This window comes from Octopus bimaculoides, chromosome 20 (genome assembly GCF_046866305.1).
Source record: "Octopus bimaculoides isolate indiv1 chromosome 20, ASM4686630v1, whole genome shotgun sequence".
Classification (NCBI taxonomy): Eukaryota; Metazoa; Mollusca; class Cephalopoda; order Octopoda; family Octopodidae; genus Octopus; species Octopus bimaculoides.
This window is the reverse complement of record NC_142947.1, coordinates 35,924,654-35,948,653: the sequence shown is the minus strand read 5'-3', so window position 1 is coordinate 35,948,653 and position 24,000 is coordinate 35,924,654. Positions and strand designations below refer to the sequence as shown.

The 24,000-nt window shown below is 36.6% G+C and overlaps 1 protein-coding gene across 2 annotated transcripts in view; it reads right to left on the bottom strand.

Annotated features, from left to right (window-relative positions):
* LOC106875444 (cytoplasmic dynein 2 heavy chain 1) overlaps positions 1-24,000 on the bottom strand; it is a 309,460-nt gene that overhangs the window by 197,598 nt on the left and 87,862 nt on the right. For both annotated transcript variants that reach the window (XM_089338346.1, XM_089338347.1), the window contains exons 18-20: positions 15,930-16,079; positions 12,283-12,482; positions 4,077-4,232 (exon numbers count right to left, since the gene is read on the bottom strand). In XM_089338346.1, coding sequence (XP_089194472.1) covers positions 4,077-4,232; positions 12,283-12,482; positions 15,930-16,079 — 506 coding nt within the window. The remainder of the gene's footprint in view (positions 1-4,076; positions 4,233-12,282; positions 12,483-15,929; positions 16,080-24,000) is intronic.

Here is a 24,000-nt window from a genome sequence, read left to right as displayed (position 1 = left end):
TCCAGCCACAACTATGACAACTACATCTAGCACCACTACCGCCACCACTGTCACCACCACCATACCTCCAGCCACAACTATGACAACTACATCTAGCACCACTACCGCCACCACTGTCACCACCACCATACCTCCAGCCACAACTATGACAACTACATCTAGCACCACTACCGCCACCACTGTCACCACCACCATACCTCCAGCCACAACTATGACAACTATATCTAGCACCACTACCGCCACCACTGTCACCACCACCATACCTCCAGCCACAACTATGACATCTACATCTAGTACCACTACTGCCACCACTGTCACCACCACCATACCTCCAGCCACAACTATGACAACTACATCTAGCACCACTACCGCCACCACTGTCACCACCACCATACCTCCAGCCACAACTATGACAACTACATCTAGCACCACTACTGCCACCACTGTCACCACCACCATACCTCCAGCCACAACTATGACAACTATATCTAGCACCACTACCGCCACCACTGTCACCACCACCATACCTCCAGCCACAACTATGACAACTACATCTAGCACCACTACCGCCACCACTGTCGCCACCACCATACCTCCAGCCACAACTATGACAACTACATCTAGCACCACTACCGCCACCACTGTCGCCACCACCATACCTCCAGCCACAACTATGACAACTATATCTAGCACCACTACCGCCACCACTGTCACCACCACCATACCTCCAGCCACAACTATGACAACTACATCTAGCACCACTACCGCCACCACTGTCACCACCACCATACCTCCAGCCACAACTATGACAACTACATCTAGCACCACTACCGCCACCACTGTCGCCACCACCCACAACTATGACAACTACATCTAACACCACTACTGCCACCATTGTCACCACCACCATACCTCCAGCCACAACTATGACAACTACATCTAGCACCACTACCGCCACCACTGTTGCCACCACCACCTCCACCCACAACTATGACAACTACATCTAGCACCACTACCGCCACCACTGTCACCACCACCACCTCCACCCACAACTATGACAACTACATCTAGCACCACTACCGCCACCACTGTCACCACCACCACCTCCAGCCACAACTATGACAACTACATCTAGCACCACTACCACCACAACCACCACCAGGTGTAGTTGAAGAAGGCAAACTGGTCTCAGCAAGACTTCAGCTACATATGAAAATGAAGGAGCAGAAGTGTTCAGAGATTCTAAATCTTAGAATGCTTTTAGCTGGTGATGGTCATGACTGGAATGCAACAAGGTTTTGTTGATCTGTATCCTTCATAACACAATCAAGCATAGCTGACCGAGGTTACTTGAGAAGAAGAAGAAGAAGAAGAAGAAGAAGAACAACAACAACCCTTTCCACTACCTACAGGTATGAGGCCTGTAATTTTTTGAAGAGGGTGGCTAGTCAGAAATATTGACGCCAGTGCTCAACTGGTATTTAATTCATTGACCCCCAAGAGGATGAAATGCAAAGTCAGCTTCAGCAGGATTTGAACACAGAATGTAAAAACAGATGAAATGCCGTTAAGCATTTTGTCCAGAGTAGTGACGATTCTGTCAGCTTACCACCTTAACGACAACAACAACAACCACCATAATAATGGTTTCAAATTTTGCCACAAGGGCAGCAATTTTTGTGGGGAGGGGACTAGTCGATTAGATCGACCCCAGTGTTCGACTGGTACTTATTTTATTAACCCCAAAAGGATGAAAGGCAAAGCTGACCTTGGCAGAAACTGAATTCAGAACGTAATAAGAGGCGAAATACCGCTGAGCATTTCATCCGTCATGCGAACGATTCTGCCAGCTTACAACCTTAACAACAACAATAATAACAAGAGCACAAGTCCATGGAAGAGCCACTACATTGGACAGCTTGATCTCTCAAGTCACATTCTTACTATTTTGAAAATGGAGGTATATATTAGTTGTTGTTTTTGTAAATATACAAAAGAGGGGATGCAAAAGCTGAAGCAATTTTCATCATAGGTTTGCTTGATCAAGGCTGACCTGGAACTCAGCAACATGGGACTATGGGACTGCTTAATCAGACCAGCTAGAAATACAAGCCAAATTCATTCATATCACACCTTATCACCAACAAATATATATATATGTGCAACATAAATCAAAATGGAGGACAGATTTTCTTAAGTCAAATTCCTTTATCGTCAGAATACCAAATACATAAAAATTCATCGAAACCTTAGGCTTCAAGCGATCCAGTATTACAATCCCCCCCAAAAAAGCAGTAGTACAAAATCTTACCATTGTTTTGGAGAATGTGTTTGTATTGGGCGAATTTTCCAGCCAATACAAATAGTTGCTTTTCCCTCATCAGAGGTACAAAAAAATCGATTAAAATAGTTTAAAAATATGATAAAGTTTAAAATATTTCCTACTCACAGAACTTGAAATCATATTGAATAATGTTATAGCTTTTAAAAAGAATAATTAGTTCTTTTTTCAAAAAGTTTGCAAGGATATAGAAAAAATGTTGTGAAATAAAACATTTGTGCAAATGAAAATAAAAATACTTGTAAAAATAAAAGGACAGGTTCAATATCCGATAAGAGAAAGGAATGAAGACTTAGATTTCGAGTTAAATCAGGTTACCTATTTAACTAAAGAGTCAGATTGTATTAATTAAAGATTGGTAAATAATTTTAAAAAAACGTGAATCCATATATGTAGGAACAGTCTATATAAAGGTGAATCTATATATGTAGGAACAGTTCAAATATTTACATGATATTTCTAATTTATAATTTACAATGATTGCTAACTTACAGCTTATATATAGAAGGTTCATAGGTTCAAATACAATGCTAAGCCCATGAATTATTAAAATGCCAAAATATAAAGAATTTTACGCTTTAACTTTAAGTTGATCAAATTGAACTAAATTCGAAAAATATTTTTTTATTTTTTTATTAAGGCAATCAATGTTCACAAGTTCAGATTTTATCCTATCTATACCTTAAAAAACTTAAACATAGCTAAATACATATATATATATATATATATTTGATTTATGTTATATTTTGTTCATATAGAGCACTAATTAGGTGCACTGCAGCAAAGGTTTTCCCTTTTCTCTCATTATTCGAAACATATATATGTGTATGTATGTATATATATATATATATATATATATATATATATATATATATATATATATATATATATATATATATATATATATATATATATTTATATATATATCCATATTCAGGGAATGGAGCAGTTAAAATCCAGGCTACATAAGTTTCTGGTTGGTAGGAAACATATGTAACCTTGTTTCAGCTAATCAGACTTCAATGTGGGAAAATTTTACAACTTTCTATGTCAATAAACCAATATTGTTCCTGAAAGTTGTTTTTTATACCTTCTACAGACTGTTGGAAACTTACATTTACATATCATTTTATATATATATATATATATATATATATATATATATATATATAAAAGAACAGAAATGGGATTTAAAATTTATGACAGCAGTTTTGGTAGAATTTTATTTATGTATTCATAGATTACATCATAGTATATAAACCACCATCTTCAGGCATACTACATGCTGATGCACTAGATTCTAATGAATCCTATAACTAACTAATCCATCTGTTCGTCCGTCTATCTATCTATCTATCTATCTATCTCTCTATCTCTCTCTGTATATATATATATATATATATATATATATATATATATCATCATCATCATCATCATCATCATGGTTTAACGTCCGCTTTCCATGCTAGCATGGGTTGGACGATTTGACTGAGGACTGGTGAAACCGGATGGCAACACCAGGCTCCAATCTAATTTGGCAGAGTTTCTACAGCTGGATGCCCTTCCTAACGCCAACCACTCAGAGAGTGTAGTGGGTGCTTTTACGTGATATATATTATAATTATACCTTAGATAATGTGGTTTAAATTAAACTATGTCTGAAGCAAAAACAAAAACAGGTTGATCACAGCAGAAACTGAAACCGACCTCTAGCTCAATTATGACATCAACTTACCCAAAGGATATCCAATCTTCTTTCGTTAAGTCTTCCAGTTCATTCTTGTAGTCATTGTAGACAATAACTATGCCTTCAAAGCCGGCCAGTTTCTCTTTTAGTTCAGTAATCTGGTTTGAATCGGGTGGTGGAAGATGAAACTTCTCACAGGCTTGCCTAGAACACAAAACAGATTCACCACATCAATAAACAATGTCAAATGTTGTTCAGGGCTGTATGACAAGGGCCACATAAGAGTAACTCACTTCAGTTAGAAAGGAACAAGCAAAGACTTAGTTGTAGTTTACATTAAAGAGTTGGTAAGGCTTCATGGTTAACAAATCTGCTTTGTAACTATGTCATTTCAGGTTTGATCCCACTGAACAGCACTTGAGGTGAAAGTGTCTTCTGCCATATCTTTGAGTTGAGTGAAATTTGTAAGATGGAAACTGCTTTAGCCCTCACATGCCTCTGACAGCTTCTTCCCTGCCTCTGACAGACTCTTCCCTGCCTCTGACAGCCTCTTCCCTGCCTCTAACCAGCCAGTCTTAGTGGCGGTCCTGAAAAGTGCTATAAATGCACTCCTTCCTCCTCTTACTAAGTTACTAACTTCTCTCCTCTAGATGACTCACCATCAAATATATTGCTAGAACTTGCTTTATCAAAGTTGAAATTTGGTAGAAACAAACTTTGTGGAAGATCATCAAAGGAACTGCTTCTGTCTTTGAATGGTAGACTTAATCTGGTGAATGACTGATTTTTGGTGGAGTCAACTCTTTCATAAGCAATTTGACTAAGTCTCCATTTGCAAATGGCCTTCTTCCTTTTTCCCACTAGCCTAGGAGGTCCTAGAAAGGATCACAAGCATTGACAGTCCTCCTCTCACTATGCAGTTAAAATATGAAAATAGCACCTGATGATATTTCAGCTGTAAAGAATAAAACATATGGCTTATAGAAGCAGTCATGGCTGTGTGGTTAAGAAGCTCGCTTTGCAACCATGTTGTTTTAGGTTCAATGTCATTGCTTGGCACTTTGGGTAAGTGTCTTCTGCTATAGTGAACTATAGTCCCAGACAGATAAATGCCTTGTGAGTGAATTTGATAGGCACAGACTGTGTGGAAGTCTGTCATGTGTGTGTGTATATATATGTGTGTGTGTGTGTGAGTGTATACATACAGACATGCATATATGTATGTATGTATATGCATATATGCGTATGTGAAATAATTTGTTTTTGACGGTAAAAAAGTTATAAAGTTCTGACAAGTCCCTTAACCCCTCGGGGCTCATTGGAGTGCAGCAGCCATAAAGTGTATCTAGGGTGAGAAAGCCTGGCAGAGCCCATCCCTCTCCAGGCTAAACTCATTTCTACAGCTGAGTGGACTGGAGCAACATGAAAATGTTTTGCCCAAGAACACAACACATCATCTGGTCCAGGAAACAAAACCATAATCTTATGCTATAAAGAATAGCATATATATATATATATATATATATATATATATATATATATATATATATATATATATATATTAAAAAACCCCTTTGCATAGGAAAGGTGCAAGATTGCCCATTAGATTTGAACCTGCATCTGTAAACATAGCAAACATTCTTCCATTGAGTAGCTACAGATTTTCTATTTTGAGTTCAGTTGTAAAATATGAATGAATTCACATTCTCTCTGAGTTTCTAAATTCCCTCGACATCAACATACACACATAAGCACATATATATTTCATTTTTTTACTTGTTTCAGTTATTTGGTTGCAGCCATGCTGGAGTGCTACCATAAAGGGTTTTAGTCAAAGAAATTGACCCCAGGACTTATTCTTTGTAAGCCTAGTATTTATTCTATCGGTCACTTTTGCTGAACTGCTACATTACAGGGACATAAACAGACCAACATCAGGTGTCAATCAACAGAGACACATAAATACAGACACACACACACACATTCTTGCTTCTTTCTATTTGTTTCAGTCATTTGACTGCAGCCATGCTGGAGCACCACTTTTAGTCGAGCAAATCAACCCCAGAACTTATTCTTTGTAAGCCTATTACTTATTCTATCAGCTCTTTTACCAAACCGCTAAGTTATGGGGATGTAAACATACCAACATCGATTGTCAAGCAATGGTAGGGGGGGGGGACAAACACAAACACAGACACACACACATATATATACATACTATGGGCTTCTTTCAGTTTCCATCTACCAAATCCACTCACAAGGCTTTCGTCGGCCCGAGGCTATAGTAGAAGACACTTGCTCAAGGTGCTACACAGTGGGACTGAACCCAGAACCATGTGGTAAGCAAGCTATTTACCACACAGCCTTTATTATGCATGAATTTATTCCATATATTTTTCTTCATTCAACTTCACTCGTATAACCCTTTTAGGTTTTATCGTCTTTTATTTGTGCATACGTGTATATTTGATACTATTGGGTTTTACCATTGGGTGCCCTATTATTTTGATATATATTTATATTAGATTTTTGATAATTTGGGAATGATATAAATTAGTTTTGACCGATTGGAGCGTTTATTCATTAGACCTTTCAATTTATTTCTCCTTTCGCTTCAGTGTCACCTGAGCACTTCCAGATGCAGTTCTATTTTTATTTTTATCTTTGTGCTTTGGTTTAATGAAGTTATAAACTTATCCTCTTATATATATATATATATATATATATATATATATATATATATATATGATGGGCTTTGGTCGGCCTGAGGCTATAGTAGAAAACACTTGCCCAAGGTGTCATGCAGTGGGACTGAACTCCAAAACTTTGTGGTTGGGAAGCAAGCTTCCAACCTTAATATATTTAAAACATATTTAAAGCCAAAACAATACAGATTAAAAAATTAAAAGTACAGGTTGATGGCTCATACTATTTCTTGGTATTTCAGTAATTCAGGTGATACCTTCTTCAGGAATTTTACACAGAAAAAGGTGCTGATACCTAATTTCTCTGCTCTGTAGTGTAAATGTATGAATAGTTGTTTTGTGTTGCTATTTTAGCCTGTTGCCTGCAAGCAGTTCTGACCTGTTTTTTTATCCACGGGCTGTACATGTTAATTAAAATAGCTCTTTTTATTCTCAACTTCCCAATGTTTCTTTCTGTAATTTGAACAGAAAATTGGATGTCTCAGGTGTGACATTTCTATAGGTCTTGTTTCATGGAAGAAGCACTAGCATAGTTCATTGACCTATACACTACAGAGCAGAGTAATTAACTATCAACACCTTTCTGACACAGATTTCATAAAGAAGGGGTACTAAGCCTGAAATATTAGAATACCAGGTAATACTACTAAAAATGAATGTGTATTTTTGATTTTTTAACTTGCATTATTTGGGCTTTAAAAAAATATTTAAAACATCTATAAATAGGTGCAGGCATGATTGTGTGGTAAGAAATTTGTTTCTCAACCACATGATTCCGGGTTCAGTCCCACTGTGTAACACCATGGACAGGTGTCTTCTACTATAGTCTCAGGCCGACCAAACCCTTGTGAATGGATTTGAAAGATGGAAACTGAAAGAAGCCTGTTGTATATATGTGTGTGTATATATATATATATATATATATATATATATATATATATATATATATCTATAAAATGCTATTTTTTTGATGGCCTGATAACTGAAGAGATGCCAGTGTGGGTTTCCACCCCAACATCCGAAACTCGGAATTTTATCATGGCTAACGAATAATTGTCACATATTATATTTACAGATAAATTCCTTTATTTACATAATATCAAAGTCTATTTCATTCTTTTGTTGTCTTACCATATCTATCAATATACATACATATATATATATATGCATAAATATATATATATATATATATATATATATATATATATATATATATATATACATACATACATACATATATGTATATATCTATGTGTGCGTGCTTGTGTTTATGTTTGTCCCCCACCTCCACTTGACAACCAGTGTTGGTGTGTTTACCCACCACTACCTTAGCAGTTCAGCAAAAAGAAACTGATAGAATAAGTACTAGGCTTCAAAACATAACTCCTTGGATCGAGTTGTTCGACTAAAAACTTTTCAAGGTGGTGCCCCAGCATGACCACAGTCAAATGACTGAAACAAGTAAAAGATAAAAGATGTAAAAATATATATGAGACAATGCTTCATGAAAACTTTACTACTACTATTACACACACACACACACATATATCATCTCATCATTTCATATCTGTCTCCCAAGCCAGCATTGGGTTGGATGGCTTCACAGGAGCTGCTAAGCCAGAGGATGGTGCCAAGCTCCACTGTCTGCTATTGGCATGATTTTTATGGATGGATACCTTCCCTTAATGCCAACGACTTTACAGAGCAGAAAGGGTGGTTTTTACACCCCCCCCCAAACACACACATGCATCCACATACATAGGAAGGCCTTTTAGTTGCATGAATCAATCTCAGTACTGTTTTTGAAAGCCTGGTACTTATTCTATCAGTCACTTTTGCCAAACCACTAAGTTACAGTGGTGTAAACAAACCAAACTAGTTGACAAACAGTAATGGGGAACATGCATACACACACACACATCTCTCTCTCTCTCTCTCTCTCTCTCTCTCTCTCTCTCTCTCTCTCTATATATATATATATATATATATATATATATATATATATACACACACACATATATATTTAATGGGGTTCTTTCAGTTCCCATCTATCAAATCCACTCACAAGGCTTTGGTCTGTCCAGGGCCATGGAAGAAGACACCTGCCCTAGGTGCCATGCACTGGGACTGAACCTGGAACCGTAAGGTCGGGAAGCAAACTTCTTACCACACAGCCACCCCTGTGTACTTGTCTGTACGCATTTATTAACTACATTCTTTACTGATACGCATAATCTTGCTAAAATGTCCATGAGAAATAAACTTAAAACAAATATGCTTATGTAGAGTTTCAAAAGTGGAGATAAATTGGTTTGCTGTGAAGAAGAAAAGGAAATAACTAATAGATATGTACACACATTTACACACAACGCTTTCTTCTGACTTACATATACAAACAAGTGTAAATTATACATACATTAAATATACATTATATGTACTAAACATAGTATAACTTTTCTTTTGAGGAAAATTGCAATGCTCTAAACTATTTGCAAATCTCCCACCTCTCTCTCTCTCTTTACCTCTGTGTGTGTGTGTGTGTGTGTGTGTGTGTGTGTTGCATGTATATATGCTTACATATATTTTCACTTCTCTTTCACTCTCTCTCTCTCTATCCTATCTATCTAATTATTTATCAATCTAAAAACACACACACATTTCTCTCTCTCTCTCTCTCTATCTATCTATTTATCAATCTATATATGTATGTGTGTGTCCGAGTGTCTCTCTCTCTCACTTTGTCTCACTCAGTAATCATGTCTCAAAGACATTCTAACAGAAGGTAAGTTAGGAGAGTTGAGAATCAAGTCTATTTAATGAAAAGTTAATTAGAACAGACAAGATGTAAGGACACACACACATATGGTTAGAACTTATTCAAAGCCACCATTTCGGATAGCTGAAAACGTTAGCACATTTTTCTATACAACTCTGAGAAAATTGCTTCGTAATGAATCACAAATTAGATGTAACATTTAAGAGGCTTCTAAGTGGTCTGTTTCACTGATAGACAGATTTTTTTTAAAATTCAATAAATCACTAAGAATATGTAGAGTAATGGATATAAGAAATGATATTTCTGTGATAATAATGTTAATAATAATAATAATCATCATGCACATGTTTTGTCTGAGTATAAAAGATGGGCTACAGCAAATATTCTGCTCAATACCACAGATTTGCTTGTCAGTTGTTTGGCCTTAACCAGTTGAGCATGTCCTTTGGTGGTGGACAATATGTGCATCTCTGTGTTGAGAGGAATTCTTTGGGGCTTGAATAATTCACTCCTGGAAACATGCGTTGGGTGAGATGATAAGCTTGAGAAGACCTGTTGAGTCAAGTAAACCCAAAATTGCAGCTGTGGCTAGTGCCCCCTGACTGGCTCCCATTCTGGTGGCACGTAAAATGCATCATCCAAACATGGTCGATGCCAGTGTTCCCCGACTGGCTCCCATGCTGATGGCACATAAAAAGCACTGTCCGAACATGGCCGATGCCAGTACCCCTTGACTGGCTCCCATGCTGGTAGCACACAAAAAGCACTATCGGAACGTGATCAATGCCAGGCCCACCTGACTGCTCTTGTGCAGGTAGCACATAAAAAGCACCTACTACATTCTTGGAGTGGTTGGCGTTAGGAAGGGCATCCAGCTGTAGAAACCTTGCCAGATCAGATTGGAGCCTGGTGCAGCCACTGGCTCTCTAGACCTGAGTCAAACTGTCCAACCCATGCTAGTATGGAAAACGGACATTAAACGATGATGATGATGATGATGATCATCGTTTAATGTCCGCTTTCCATGCTAGCATGGGTTATACATATACACATATATATATATGTATATATATATATATATATATATATATATATATATATATATATATATCTATGTATATATATATATATATATATATATATATATATATATATATATATAGTAAAGATTAGTTGCCAACATAATGTGGCAGTCGTGGTTAGGATGAATGTTACTGTTATTTAGCCCCAGGAAGCATTGTCAGTGGGGATGCTAAACTCCCTTGTTCGAAAATATATGGATGCAGATAGTGTATCATATAGCCAGCTTGAGATGACTTTTCCCGGGGCTAAATAACAGTAACATTTGTCCTAACCAGGACTGCCACATTATGTTGGCAAATAATCTTTACTTTAAAGTACTGTTACTGTATGTCTCTCGTTGAGAGATTTAGAAATAATAAAGTTTATATATATATATATATATATATATATATAAATATACATATACAATTTGGGGAATTAATACGATTTTCTCGCTCGTCTATATAAATACGGAAATGCTGTTCTTGGATAATCATTTGATGTCACCTGATCGAATTTATTCTTCTTTTATTAGCATTCTCGGATTTATAATTGTGAAAAATTGTGCTGATGAAGGACATATGTTTGGGTAAATATATTTTACACCTCATTACTCTAGAAACGCGTGTCCACAATTAATCAAGGTCGGGTAGATTTGTTATTTTTTTTCCTTTTTTTACCTTTGTAGTTTGCAAGCATTACTTTTTTGGGAGTTTAATTTTTGTAGAGAAATAGTAGTTTTTGGCTGCTATTTCTAATTTTCGGTGTGTGGTGAAGCAATACTGGCTGAGCCCAAAATTTTCAATTGTGTTTATACATTTACTGATAATGGTTTTTTAACATACCGAACTACTTGGTAAAATTACTAATTATCAATTAATTATTAATTTTTACACCATATCTATCTATCTATCTATCTATCTATATATATATATATATATATATATATATATATATATATATATATACAATTAAAAGGGTAAAGGTTTATCAATTTATTAATTTATTAATAAATCAACAATTAATAATTTTTACCAAGCCCTTCGGTATGTAAACACCATTATCGGTGGAGAACTTATTTAAAAGTTCTTATACATTTATAAACATAATTAAGGGATCAGCAAACATTTGCTTCACCACATACCGAAGTTCAGAAATAGCAGCTAAAAAAGCTGAGACTCCAACAGATAGCATTACTTGTAACTCACAAAGGCAAAAACAAGAAGAAAAAACAAATGAAAAACTAACCATTCGAAGCAAATGTTTGCTGATCCCTTAATTATATATATATATATATATATATATATATATATATATATATATATATAAAACAGGCTTCTTTCACTTTCAATTAACCAAATTCACTTACAAGGCTTTGAACAGCCCAAAGCTATAGTAGAGGACATTAGCCCAAGTTACCATGCTGTAGGATTGAATCCAAAACCATATGGTTAGGGTGAATACTGTGTACCACACAGCCATGCCTGCACCTTCCTGTGAAACCAAGCATTACCCTAGCAAGAATTCAATGCCACAGGACATTATTTCTTTTATAAGAATCCACGTTACCTGCTGTAAACTATTGCTTCACCAGTTGGTCAACTCTTTGATCACAAATTCACAAAATTTGTACCCAGCTGTGCACGAATAATAAAAAAACATATATACAGAAATAAAAAGAATGCAACAAAAAAAAAAAAAGAGTAATTACTTGAGACTTTCACCAGTTTCACACAACTTATTAAAATCCTCGAGCTTCTCTTTAACAATCTCAAGATCCTGGTCACATTGTGAAATGTCCCCATCAAAAGATAAGTTCTGCTCTGCTTGCTCCCATCTATCAGAGAATTTCTGAACAGCAGTGTGGAAGGATGCAACGTCAGATTCCAAATTGTTTCTCATAACATCCATCTGAAAGAGAAATAAATGGATGATTAGAAAGATGGATCTCTTTTATCTTTTGTCTTTTGTTTGTTACTTGTGTCAGTCATTAGTCTGTAGCCATGCTGGGGCACTACTTTGAAGAATTTTAGTCAATCGAATCGATTCTGGTACTTGTTTTTTTTTAAAGCCTGGTACTTATTCCATTGGTCTCTTTTGCCAAGCAACTAAGTCACGGGGTTATAAACCGTGAGGGACAAACACATACACAAAGACACACACTCACACACAAACACATATAACAAATGAGAGAAAGAAAAAAAGAAATTTATGATGACATCAGGTACCCCAAAACAGTGGACATGCTTTAAATGGCATAGTACCAAGTGTATACCCACATTTGAAATAATTACTATATACATATATATATATATATATATATATATATATATACAGGGTGCAGTGAATATACACTAAATTACGCAAAAATGAAAATAACACTGACATCTCATTTTAACACTATATTTACCAAAATTACATAAAAATATCTTGAAATACTAAAGAGTAATTTTATTCAATAAAATCACTATTAGCTTCAACCACGACCTCCAGACGACTTCGGAATCTCCTGCAACTCTTCTGGACGGTCTCCTTGTTTAAGTTGGTGAATGCTGCCATAGTCCTTGTTTTTGGTTCATCTTTGGTGTTACAAGGAGTTTTGTTGGTCTCTCACTCAACTGCACCCCACACATAACAATTAAGGGGTAACCCCCTTAATTGTTATGTGTACCAGAATCGATTCGATGGCCAGATGTTAGGGGTGATGTGGTTTCAGAAATCGTCTGACAGCCATGACTGGATCCTCTTGCTTGTGTGGCATGGTGCAGAGTCCTGTTGCCAGACATAGGGTCTTCCAGCAGCTACTCTGTTGACACAGGGCAGGACTACCTCCCCCAGGAACTTGATGTAGGCCTCTATGTTGAGTCTAAGGCTGTGTGGGAAGATGAATGGAGCATAATGTCACCATTACTCATGATCACTCCAAACCCCATGAGTGTTTAGAGTGGATGTTTGATTTTTATCACTCTTGGTACATGTCCTCAGATTGCACACAAACAGTCTGAAATGTTCATATTGGAACTTGTGGTGTGAGTGCCAAGCAGTATCACATGTTGTTTCCAAATTTCTGGCAGAGTGAATTGCACCATGGTGCTGCTTTTCTTACAGACAGTGCCTAGCTGACTCTACTGTACTGTGTAGTCGACAAAATCAAAAACAAACAATGCACATGCATGAAATTAAGAATATAAAATAGTGACAATTTACCCACTGCACTTGTATATGATAGGCTTCTTTCTATTTCTGTCTGCAAAATCTACTCACAAGGCTTTGGTTGGGCCAGGGCTATAGTAGGAGATACTTATCTAAAGAGCCACACAGAAGGACTGAACCTGGAACCATGTGTTTGGGAGGGAAACTTTTTACCACATAGCCACTTTTTTTAAAATAATTTTTCTTCAGTCCTCAAACTCATAAGACTGGTTACCTGGTTTTTATGGTTTATAGGTGACTGACATTATGATACTTTATCTGAACAAGATGCTGGTCCATTGCAGGGATGAAAGTTAGGAATTCTGAGGCAAGGTGACAAGTTGATTATATTGACTCCAATACTTGAATGATACTTTATTTTACCAACCCAAAGGGGACAGACGACAAAATTGATCATGTCAGGATTTGAACTCAGAATATAAAGAGCTGGAAAAAATGCTTCTAAGCATTCTGTCTGACATATCAAGGATTTTGCCAAATCACTGATTACATATAGATAAAGATATGGATTGAGATATGATTCATCATCATCATCATCATCATCATCATGTAATATCCATTTTCCATGCTGGCATGGGTTGGATGGCTTGACAGGGGCTGGCAAGGTTAGGGATCACACCAGCCGATTCTAGTTTGGTTTTCACAGTTGGATGTCCTTCTTAATGCCAACCACTTTACAGAATGTACTGAGTTGTTTTCACATGGAACCATCACCAGTGCTGTTTATGTGGCGCCAGCACCAAAGCTTTCCATGTGGTATCTTAGTTTAAGGATCTCAGTTCTGTTATGCTGGGCAGGTCTTCTTGAGAGCAACAATGCATCACATATCTCAGCCCTTTGTCATCTCCTTCATAAGGCCCAGCATTTTTTTTGAGATTAGCATTCTACATTTTATCCATATGATTTCATTTAGATAAAGACCATAACCGTGGCCTATGCCAGTGCTGTATAACCAACCCATTTAAGAGTACCCTTCAATCATTGGAAAATAAACTACGCTTGCGAGGACCTGTTGAGAAAAGTGAAATCATTGTTGTGGCCGATGACAATACCGCCTGATTGGCACCTGTGCCAGTGGAACGTTAAAAGCACCATTCAAGCGTGATTATTGCCAGTGTCGCCTGACTGGCTCCTGTTCTGGTGGCATGTAAAAAACACCATTCGAGTGTGGTTGTTGCCAGTGCTGCCAGACTGGCTCCCATGCAGGTGGCACATAAAAAGCACCATTTGAGTATGGCCAATGCTAGTACCGCCTGACTGGCCCTCGTGCCGGTGACATGTAAAAGCACCCACTACACTCTCGGAATGATTGGTGTTAGGAAGGGCATCCAGATGTAGAAACTTTGCCAGATCAGATTGGAGTCGGTGCAGCCTTCTGGCTCACCAGCCCTTAATCAAACTGTCCAACCCATGCCAGCATGGAAAGCAGACGTTAAACAGCGATGATGAAAGACATGTATATAAACATGATTACATATAGTTAAAACAACCCATGCATACACCACAATGACCCAATAAAACAAGATAACCTATACAGCACATATATAACACTCACGGAGTCAGTTACCTGATTTTCATAGCATGTAAGTGACCAAAGTCATAAGATTCTTCCTGAAAGGGATACTAGTCCGGCACAGGGTTATCCATTTACAGCTGAGTGGACTGTTGCAATGTGAAATGAAGTTTTTCACTGAAGAACATGAAGTACCGACTAGTCAGGGAATCGAAACCACAATATTGCGATCATGACTGCAACACTGTAACCACTAGGCCATGTGCTCTCACATGCTGCACTATCGCCATCCAATGAAACAAGGCGACTCACACAGAATATATCCTAACCAATGATCTTGCAATATGACGTAAAACAATTCACACATGATACATTCTGTACAGCAAACAGATGAAACACTAAACTAATGCCAGATACAACGAAACACTCACTCTGTATCTGAAGAAACAAAAGGACACTTGCGTAAACAAATAAGCTAGGACAATAGCTTATGTTCCGATGCAAACAGACCACCAACATGTTATAAAGAAAGCATTTTATTTGTTTAGCTTGACCACGTGTAGAGCTTTTAAGCCATCCATTAAGAGGAAGCAATAAACACAGATAGAGTAGAGATAAGCTTGTATACTTACTCTTTTAGTTATCATAGAACTATGGCTGTCCAAAACAAGCTCAAAACTGTCCCAGTGGGAAGCAAGCTTCATGACGTTGTCCAATTCTTGGCCGGCAAAGGAACGCAATAATTTGTTTTTCGCCTGCGCCTTTTCAAACAAGTCTTTGATCTGAAAGAGGAACCAAATTGGAAAAAATTGTATTTAAAGCACAGCCACACACACACACTGCAAAAGCAATTTCGGTTTTGTTACGCCGATAAAATGTGAGCACCACACAGAACTTCGGTTCTAATAAACAATGACATTTCTCAGGAGCGCCAACAGTAATTACCAATTCTTTTTCATTGCCAATCTATTTTTTCATTACCAAAAAAAAAAAAAAAAAAAAAAAATTTCAATAAAACATACACAAAAAAACCCAAACAAAAACAGAATCTATTCTCTCTTTCTTCTGCGTAGATGGACTTCATTTAAAAGCAAATTGCAATTAATATCATTATTCTCTTTGTTGTATATGCTCAGTTTCCTTCGTCGCTTTTCTTGTCACAGTTATCATCATCATCATCATCATCATCATCATCATCCCCATCATCATTGGTTGTGGTGGTATCATCATCTTCATTGCCATGATTACATTATTAACCACCACCACCACCACCATCATCATCATCTCAGTGATCATGATGATAATGATGATAGCAGTGGTGATAATGATTATATGGTAGTGGTGATGATAATGTTTATTATCATCATCATCATCATCATCATCATCAGCAGCAGCAGCAGCAGCAGTGCAGCCACTGACACCACCACCATTGGTGTCACCTCATCAAAGTTGTTTCATTTCTTACAATGTTTTTCTCTTCTTACGTAGACTTTTATTCTAATTTAATTAATTAGTAAATCATAGCTTCTTCACTTACATCATCACTGTTCTTTTGTCTTTTGTTCTTTTTTTTGTTTTTGCCCATTTATTATTTTTTGCATCTGAATTATTATTACGGTTCTATTGTTAAACAGTCGCAAGCATTGAGTGTTTGACGGTCACATACATCGGCTGTTCCGGAGTCAGAAGATTGACGGCAAAGATAGTCGACATGGACCAAATGTATAAACAACATTTAGTTCCACCTCAGTCGTGTCAAAGTTTAAAGACTTCCATACTTGACATTCCCTTTCATCCTTCTGATGGATGAAAAAGAAACCATTTACCTTGATTGGCCAATCAGAAAGCAGCTGAAGTTAATTTGATCTACATGAAGACTCTACAGTCTGCTACATTATATTTAAAAACTTACCTAAGTCAGAAATCACAATTCGTTATTAGTTTCAGTCATTTGACTGCAGCCATGCTGGAGCATCGCCTTTAGTCGAGCAAATCAACCCCAGGACTTATTCGTTGTAAGCCTAGTACTTATTTTATCGGTCTCTTTTACCGAACCACTAAGTTACGGGAACGTGAACACATCAACCTCGGTTGTCAAGCGATGCTGGGGGAGACAAACACAGACACACACACACATATATATATATACATATATACAACGGGCTTCTTTCAGTTTTCTTCTACCAAATCCACTCACAAGGCTTTGGTCGGCCCAAGGCTATAGTAGAAGACACTTGCCCAAGGTGCCACGCAGTGGGACTGAACCCGGAACCATGTGGTTGGTAAGCAAGCTACTTACCACGCAGTCACTCATGCGCCTATAAGAATCTTTTAATTTTTTTTTATCTTTTACTTGTTTCAGTCATTGGGCACAGCCATGCTGGGACACCACCTTGAAGAGTTTTAGTTGAACAAATCAATCCCAATAATTATGTCCTTTTCTTATGAGTGATACTTCAGTCTCTTTTGCGAAGCTGCTGAGTTTCAGGGACATAACCCTTTAGTGTTTAAACCGGCGATATCCAGCCCAAATATTCTACATGTTTTATATTTGAACTAGCCATATCTAGCCTCTCACACCTAACCTACATTGACATTCTAAAAATAAATAATCACATCATCGAAATCTTGAAGCTATGAGGTAATGCATGATTAATTCAAAACAATTTGAGTGAAAAGGCATTACATTCAACAGAGTAATCTGAAGATTAAAGGTACAAACAAACCAACATTGGTTATCAAGCAGTGGGGGAGCACAAACACAGACACACACATGCACATTCATACATACATACATATGTATGATATATATATATAAATTTAAGTCATAATATATGGATTAAAGTAATCCAGTAGTACTCATAAAAAAGCTCCTTAGTGTATCATTCTCCAAAACATAGGATATATGGTACGATGAAAGAGAAAACGATAAGGAATGTATAAAGTCATAAATGACAGAAATAGTTTGAAGGACATTTTGCATTAATGCAGGCATGTAATTTATTTATTTATTTATTATTAAATATTATAACATAAATCATTTACAAGATTTTAAGTTATGAAACAATTTGTTATGCTATATGAATTTTCTTATTGTTAGATAAAATTTCATCAAACTATTTCTCTGTCATTGATGACTTTGTCACTTGTGGAACATGACTGTCATTACATAAACCTGATGATTGCATAACACATGAAAGTACTAGTTTATTTCAATATTGTAAAATTGTAAAAATTGCAAATAATAAAACATAAAAAAACTAAGTCAGAATTTCATTGATTAATATTCTTCAATACATAATCATACAAACTCAAACACACACATCTGTCTGTCTGTCTATATATATATATATATATATATATATATATATATATATATATATATATATATATATTAGATTCCCTTTAGTCATGAATGACTATGGGATACAAGTCTGGGCAAAGTGGTTTGTGAAAGACCTGCAATCACTCATGCATATCGATCTCCCTTCTCCACATCACTGATACTGTCCAAGAGAAAAGCAAAGGCTAGTACAATTTGGCACCAGTGATGTTGCAACTCTTTTCTACAGTTGAGTGAACTGGAGCAATCTGAAATAAAGTGTCTTGCTCAAGAACACAACACACAGGTCAGTCCAGGAATTGAACTCACAATCCCATGACAGTAAACCTGATGCTTTAACCAGTGAGCCATGTGTGTTCACAGATACACATACCTATATATAAGACAATTACTAGGAATACGGAGATCAGTTATACAGTATATTTGGTTTAAATTTGTCCAGCACACATCCAGCACACATTTCATTCAGTTATTTTCGACTGGTTAGCAGTCGTTTTTGAGAGGAAAGAATGTGAGGGGAAGATTTAGAAATTTGATATGGCTATAAAACCATATAATAGTTTTTATAGCCACGACAAGTTTCCAAATCTCCCCATCACATTTTTTTCTCTCAAAAACTATAAAAACCTAGCAAAATAACATTAATCAAGCCTACATACACTTACTTTGCATTGGACACATCAGTGGATGGTCCTTCAATAAAGTTGCATAGACTGCTAACTCGCCAAAAATAGTGGGATGCAAATAGAATTGCTAGTTTCCTACAGAGCAGAAATGTACATTGGGCACATTTAAATCGAATATGCTGTATAATTGACTGTAGAAATGAGAAAAATACACAGATGTATTAATCTTCATATTTATTTTAATTGTCTTTGGATATACACTCAGTAAAATATTTGTAATCCAGTGAAGTGAAGCCAGGATTTATCTATTGGATGAATTACAGTGGAATCGCTTACCTTAAGTAATCCTAGGTGCTCCTAACAACTTGATACAGTTGACCAGAACCCAGAGTATAACTGAGTGCTCATATGGTACCTGCCTCAATTCAATAATAAATCCCTATTTATATTTATTCACCATATATATATATAAATATATATATATATATATATATATATATATATATATATATACGTATATATATGTGCATATTTGTATAACATTTCTCCGTTTTTTTTTTACCGTACTTGTTTTCGTATACATTCGCTGCTTTCTTCCAAGGAATCTAATGCTCTTAGCTTAGTTTTTCCTTGGGGCTGGCCAGATTGGAGCAATCTTGAGTATAACCAGCCGAAATTGTAAAGATAATCTGGAACTCGACTGAGGATAGGAAAATAAATTATTATATCAAGGGCTATTACAATAAGTAAAGCCACACGCTGTAAGGGGACTCTAAAGTCAAACTACTTCAATAAATATACATGGGCACCGAATTTGAGGGAATGAACATAGGAGAAATCCCTTTAAAAAAGATTTAGTCGTATATCGTTAATGATTTCATAGTCAGCATGTATGATATGTTCTCCATTCATCAGTACGAACATAACCAGGAAAATATAAATATAGCTTTAGAGTCCCCTTACAGTGTGTGGTTTTACTTATTGTAATAGACCTTGGTATAATAATGTACTTTATATATAAGGAGAAAAACTATATACTTTGTATTAATTTTTTCCTTAATTGGTGTTGCATGCTGACTACTTGATAAAATTTTATATAGATTTTATCCTTATATTTTATTTATAAAAATGAAACCAGAATATATTCAGTGCTGAATTATTTCAATTATAGACATGCGGCTGAGATGAACAAGACGAGAAGCCCCTTCCATGGATATATAAGTGTGAACATTTGTATATGTTCTGCTGGATGCATTGTGTTCATGTGGTATATATATATAGATGTTTGTATTTATATTTTCCTGGTTATGTTCGTACTGATGAATGGACAACATACTATACATGCTGACCATGAAATCATTAATGATATATGACTAAACCTTTTTTTAAAAGAATTCCTTTTATGTTCATTCCCTCAAATTTGATGCTTGTGTATATTTATTGAAGTAGTTTGACTTTAGAGACCCCTTACAGTATGTAGCTTTACTTATATAAATATATATATATATATATATATATATATATGTACATATATGTATGTATGTATTCCCTCAAATTTGAATAACACCTGCGTTCAACTCCATTTATATATATATATATATATATATATATATATATATATATATATATATATATATATATATACATATATACGGACATAGGTATGGCTTAAGAACTGGTATTGGTGTGTTTACTTAGCTATTCAGCAAAAGTGACTGATAAAATAAGTACCAGTCGGAAAAAAAAGTAACTACTGGGGTCGATTCCTTAAACTAAAATTCTTCAAGGTGGTGCCTCAGCATGGCCACAGTATAATAACTGAAACAAGCAAACGATAAAACATGAAAGATACAAATGGCTTCCACACAGTTTCCATCTACCAAATTCACTCACAAGGCACTGGTCAGCCCGGGGATAGGATATTGTAGAAGACACTTATCCATGAAAGCCACGCAGTGGGACTGAACCCGAAACCACATGGTTGTACAACGAGCTTCCTAACCACACAGCCAAGTCTACACCATGCCTAGCTGTCTGCTTAATCTAGGCAAATCAATATCTTTTGGTCACAATGGACCAAACTATCTTCGTCTGACCTTCAGTTTCATACACAATTCGAGGGAGTTACCACTCTAGCTAGTGTCTCTGTTGCTTCTAAAGCAATTACTGTGTTCACTGATGGAACAAAAGACTAGTTTATTTTGCTTTTGGTTTGCTTTCTCTATTTTGTTCGTTTTTTTTTTTTGGTTTTTTTATAGCACCATCTGTGAAACATCAAATGAATGCAATTAATTTCAAAAATAATAACAATAATAATAATCATCATCATAATAATAATAACAATTATAATAATAATAATGATAATAATAATGTCATAATTTAGCAATGGACAGTGTGTGTGTCTGTGTGTGTGCGCATGAAGGTGTAAATGAGCACATTAGTTGGAGCACCGAAATTTTCCTCTTCTTCCTCGTCATCATTATCGCTGCAACTGTTGCTGCGGGCACTGTCACCATTGTCATCATTCTCATCGTCATCGTAAAAATCATCATGACCATCACCACCACCACCACCACCACCAAAATCACCACCATCATCACCACCACCACTACCAAAATCACCACCACCACCACCACCATCATCATCATCGACAGCATCAGTAACAACAAAGATGAAGTTGGTGGCTTCTTCAATACTTGAGTGATGTAAAGCCAACAAGGGAGCATCTATAAAATTAATTTCTGCCTGCAAGAAATAGCAACCAAATCCCTTTCAAATTATATCCAGCAATCTTAGAAAAAAAAAAAAAGAAAGAAAGAAACCAAAGCAATGCACTGGGTGGTTCAAAGTATATTGGAAAATAAAAGATGATAGATATGGGTGCAGTTGTGTGGGAAGAAGCTTGCTTCCCAACCACATGGTTGTGGGTTCAGTCCCACTGTGTGACACCTTGGGCAAGTATCTTCTACTATAACTTTGTAATGACCAAACCATTGTAAGCTGATTTGGTAGATGGAAACTGAAAGAAGCCTATTGTATACAGTTATGCATATATATCTGTGTGTGTGTGTGTGTTTTTGAGTGTGTCTTTGTCCCCGGATCACTGGTGTTGGTGTGTTTGCATCCCCATAACTTAGTGATTCAGCAAAAGTGATCGATACAATAAATGCTAGGCTTAAAACAAGTCCTGGGGTCGATGAGTTTTTTGACTAAAAACTTTCAAGGCGGTGCTCCAGCATGGCCACAGTCAAATGACTGAAACAAGTAAAAGATAAAAGAGAAAAGATGGTTAGCATGCTTTTAGTTATAGGGTTTACTCAATCAATGCCAACCTATGGGTAAATAACAACAGCAACATTAACTAGTGCTAATGGATAATAGTAGTGTGGGTATAATAGCTAATCCCACCAAATATTATGTAGAAATGATTACCTCCCTTATACATACTAATCACCAGAGAACTCCAGGATTGATTGTGTGGAAAGAAGGTTGCTTCTCAGCCATATGATTCAGGTATATTATTTTTAGTTTCACACATGCACATTGTTTGTTTTTGATTTTGTTGACTACACAGTATAATAGGGTCAGTTGGGTACTGTCTGTAAGAAAAACAGCATCTTGATGCAATTCACTCTGCCAGAAATTTGGAAATGACATGCTGTACTGCTTAGCATTCATGCCGGAAGCTCAAATACAAACATTTCAGAGTGTTTGGGTGTCAATCTGAGAATAGTGCAGAGTGCAGAGGATTTGGAAAGCGTTGGATGAGTCTAATGGTGACTACAAAGGTATGGCAGCTCGAAAAACTCACTCTGATCATTCTGATAAGAAAAGAACTCCTGAATTTGTTGGTGAGATCCAGGCCATGATTGACAACGATCCCTCCAAGCCAATCAGGCCCTTCACCAGGGACATGGGAGTGTCTGAGGGCCAATTTTTATCCCATGCCATCAAGGACAAGGTGAAAGTCCACACTGCAAAGTTTTTGAACAAACACAAGCATCCTTTCCAACCAAACATGCTTTGGATTTTCTCAGGTAAGAAAAATTTCTGTCAGGATCAGATAGAGAACACACAGAACATCCAGTCAACATCATGGTGTTTGGAGTGAGCATTAGTGATGGCAACGTTATGCCTCCATTCATCTTCCCACATGGCCTAAGGCTCAACACAGAGGTCTTCATCAAGTGCCTGGAGAAGGTAGTGCTGCCCAGGATCAACAGGGTGGCTTCTGGAAGACCCTATGTCTGGCAACAGGATTCTGCACCATGTCACACAAGCAGAAGGACCCAGTCATGGCTGTCAGACAATTTCTGTGACCACATCACCTCTAACAACTGGCCACCTAACTCCCCAGACTACAACCCACATGATTATGATGTGTAGAGCATAATTGAGCGAGAGACCAACAAAACTCCTTGTAACACCAAAGATGAACTGAAGGCAAGGATTATGGCAGCAGTCACCAACTTAAACAAGGAGACCATCCAGAAGAGTTGCAGGAGATTCTGAAGTCGTCTGGAGACCATAGTTGAAGGCAATGGTAATTTTATTGAATAAATTTACTCTTTGGTATTTCAAGATATTTTTATGTAATTTTGGTAAATATATCTGTTAAAATGAGATGTCAGTGTTATTTTCATTTTTGCATAACTTAGACGACAATCTATTCACCGCACCCTGTATGTATGCGTGTGTGTGTATGTGTGTGTGTGTGTGTGTGTGTCTGTCCTA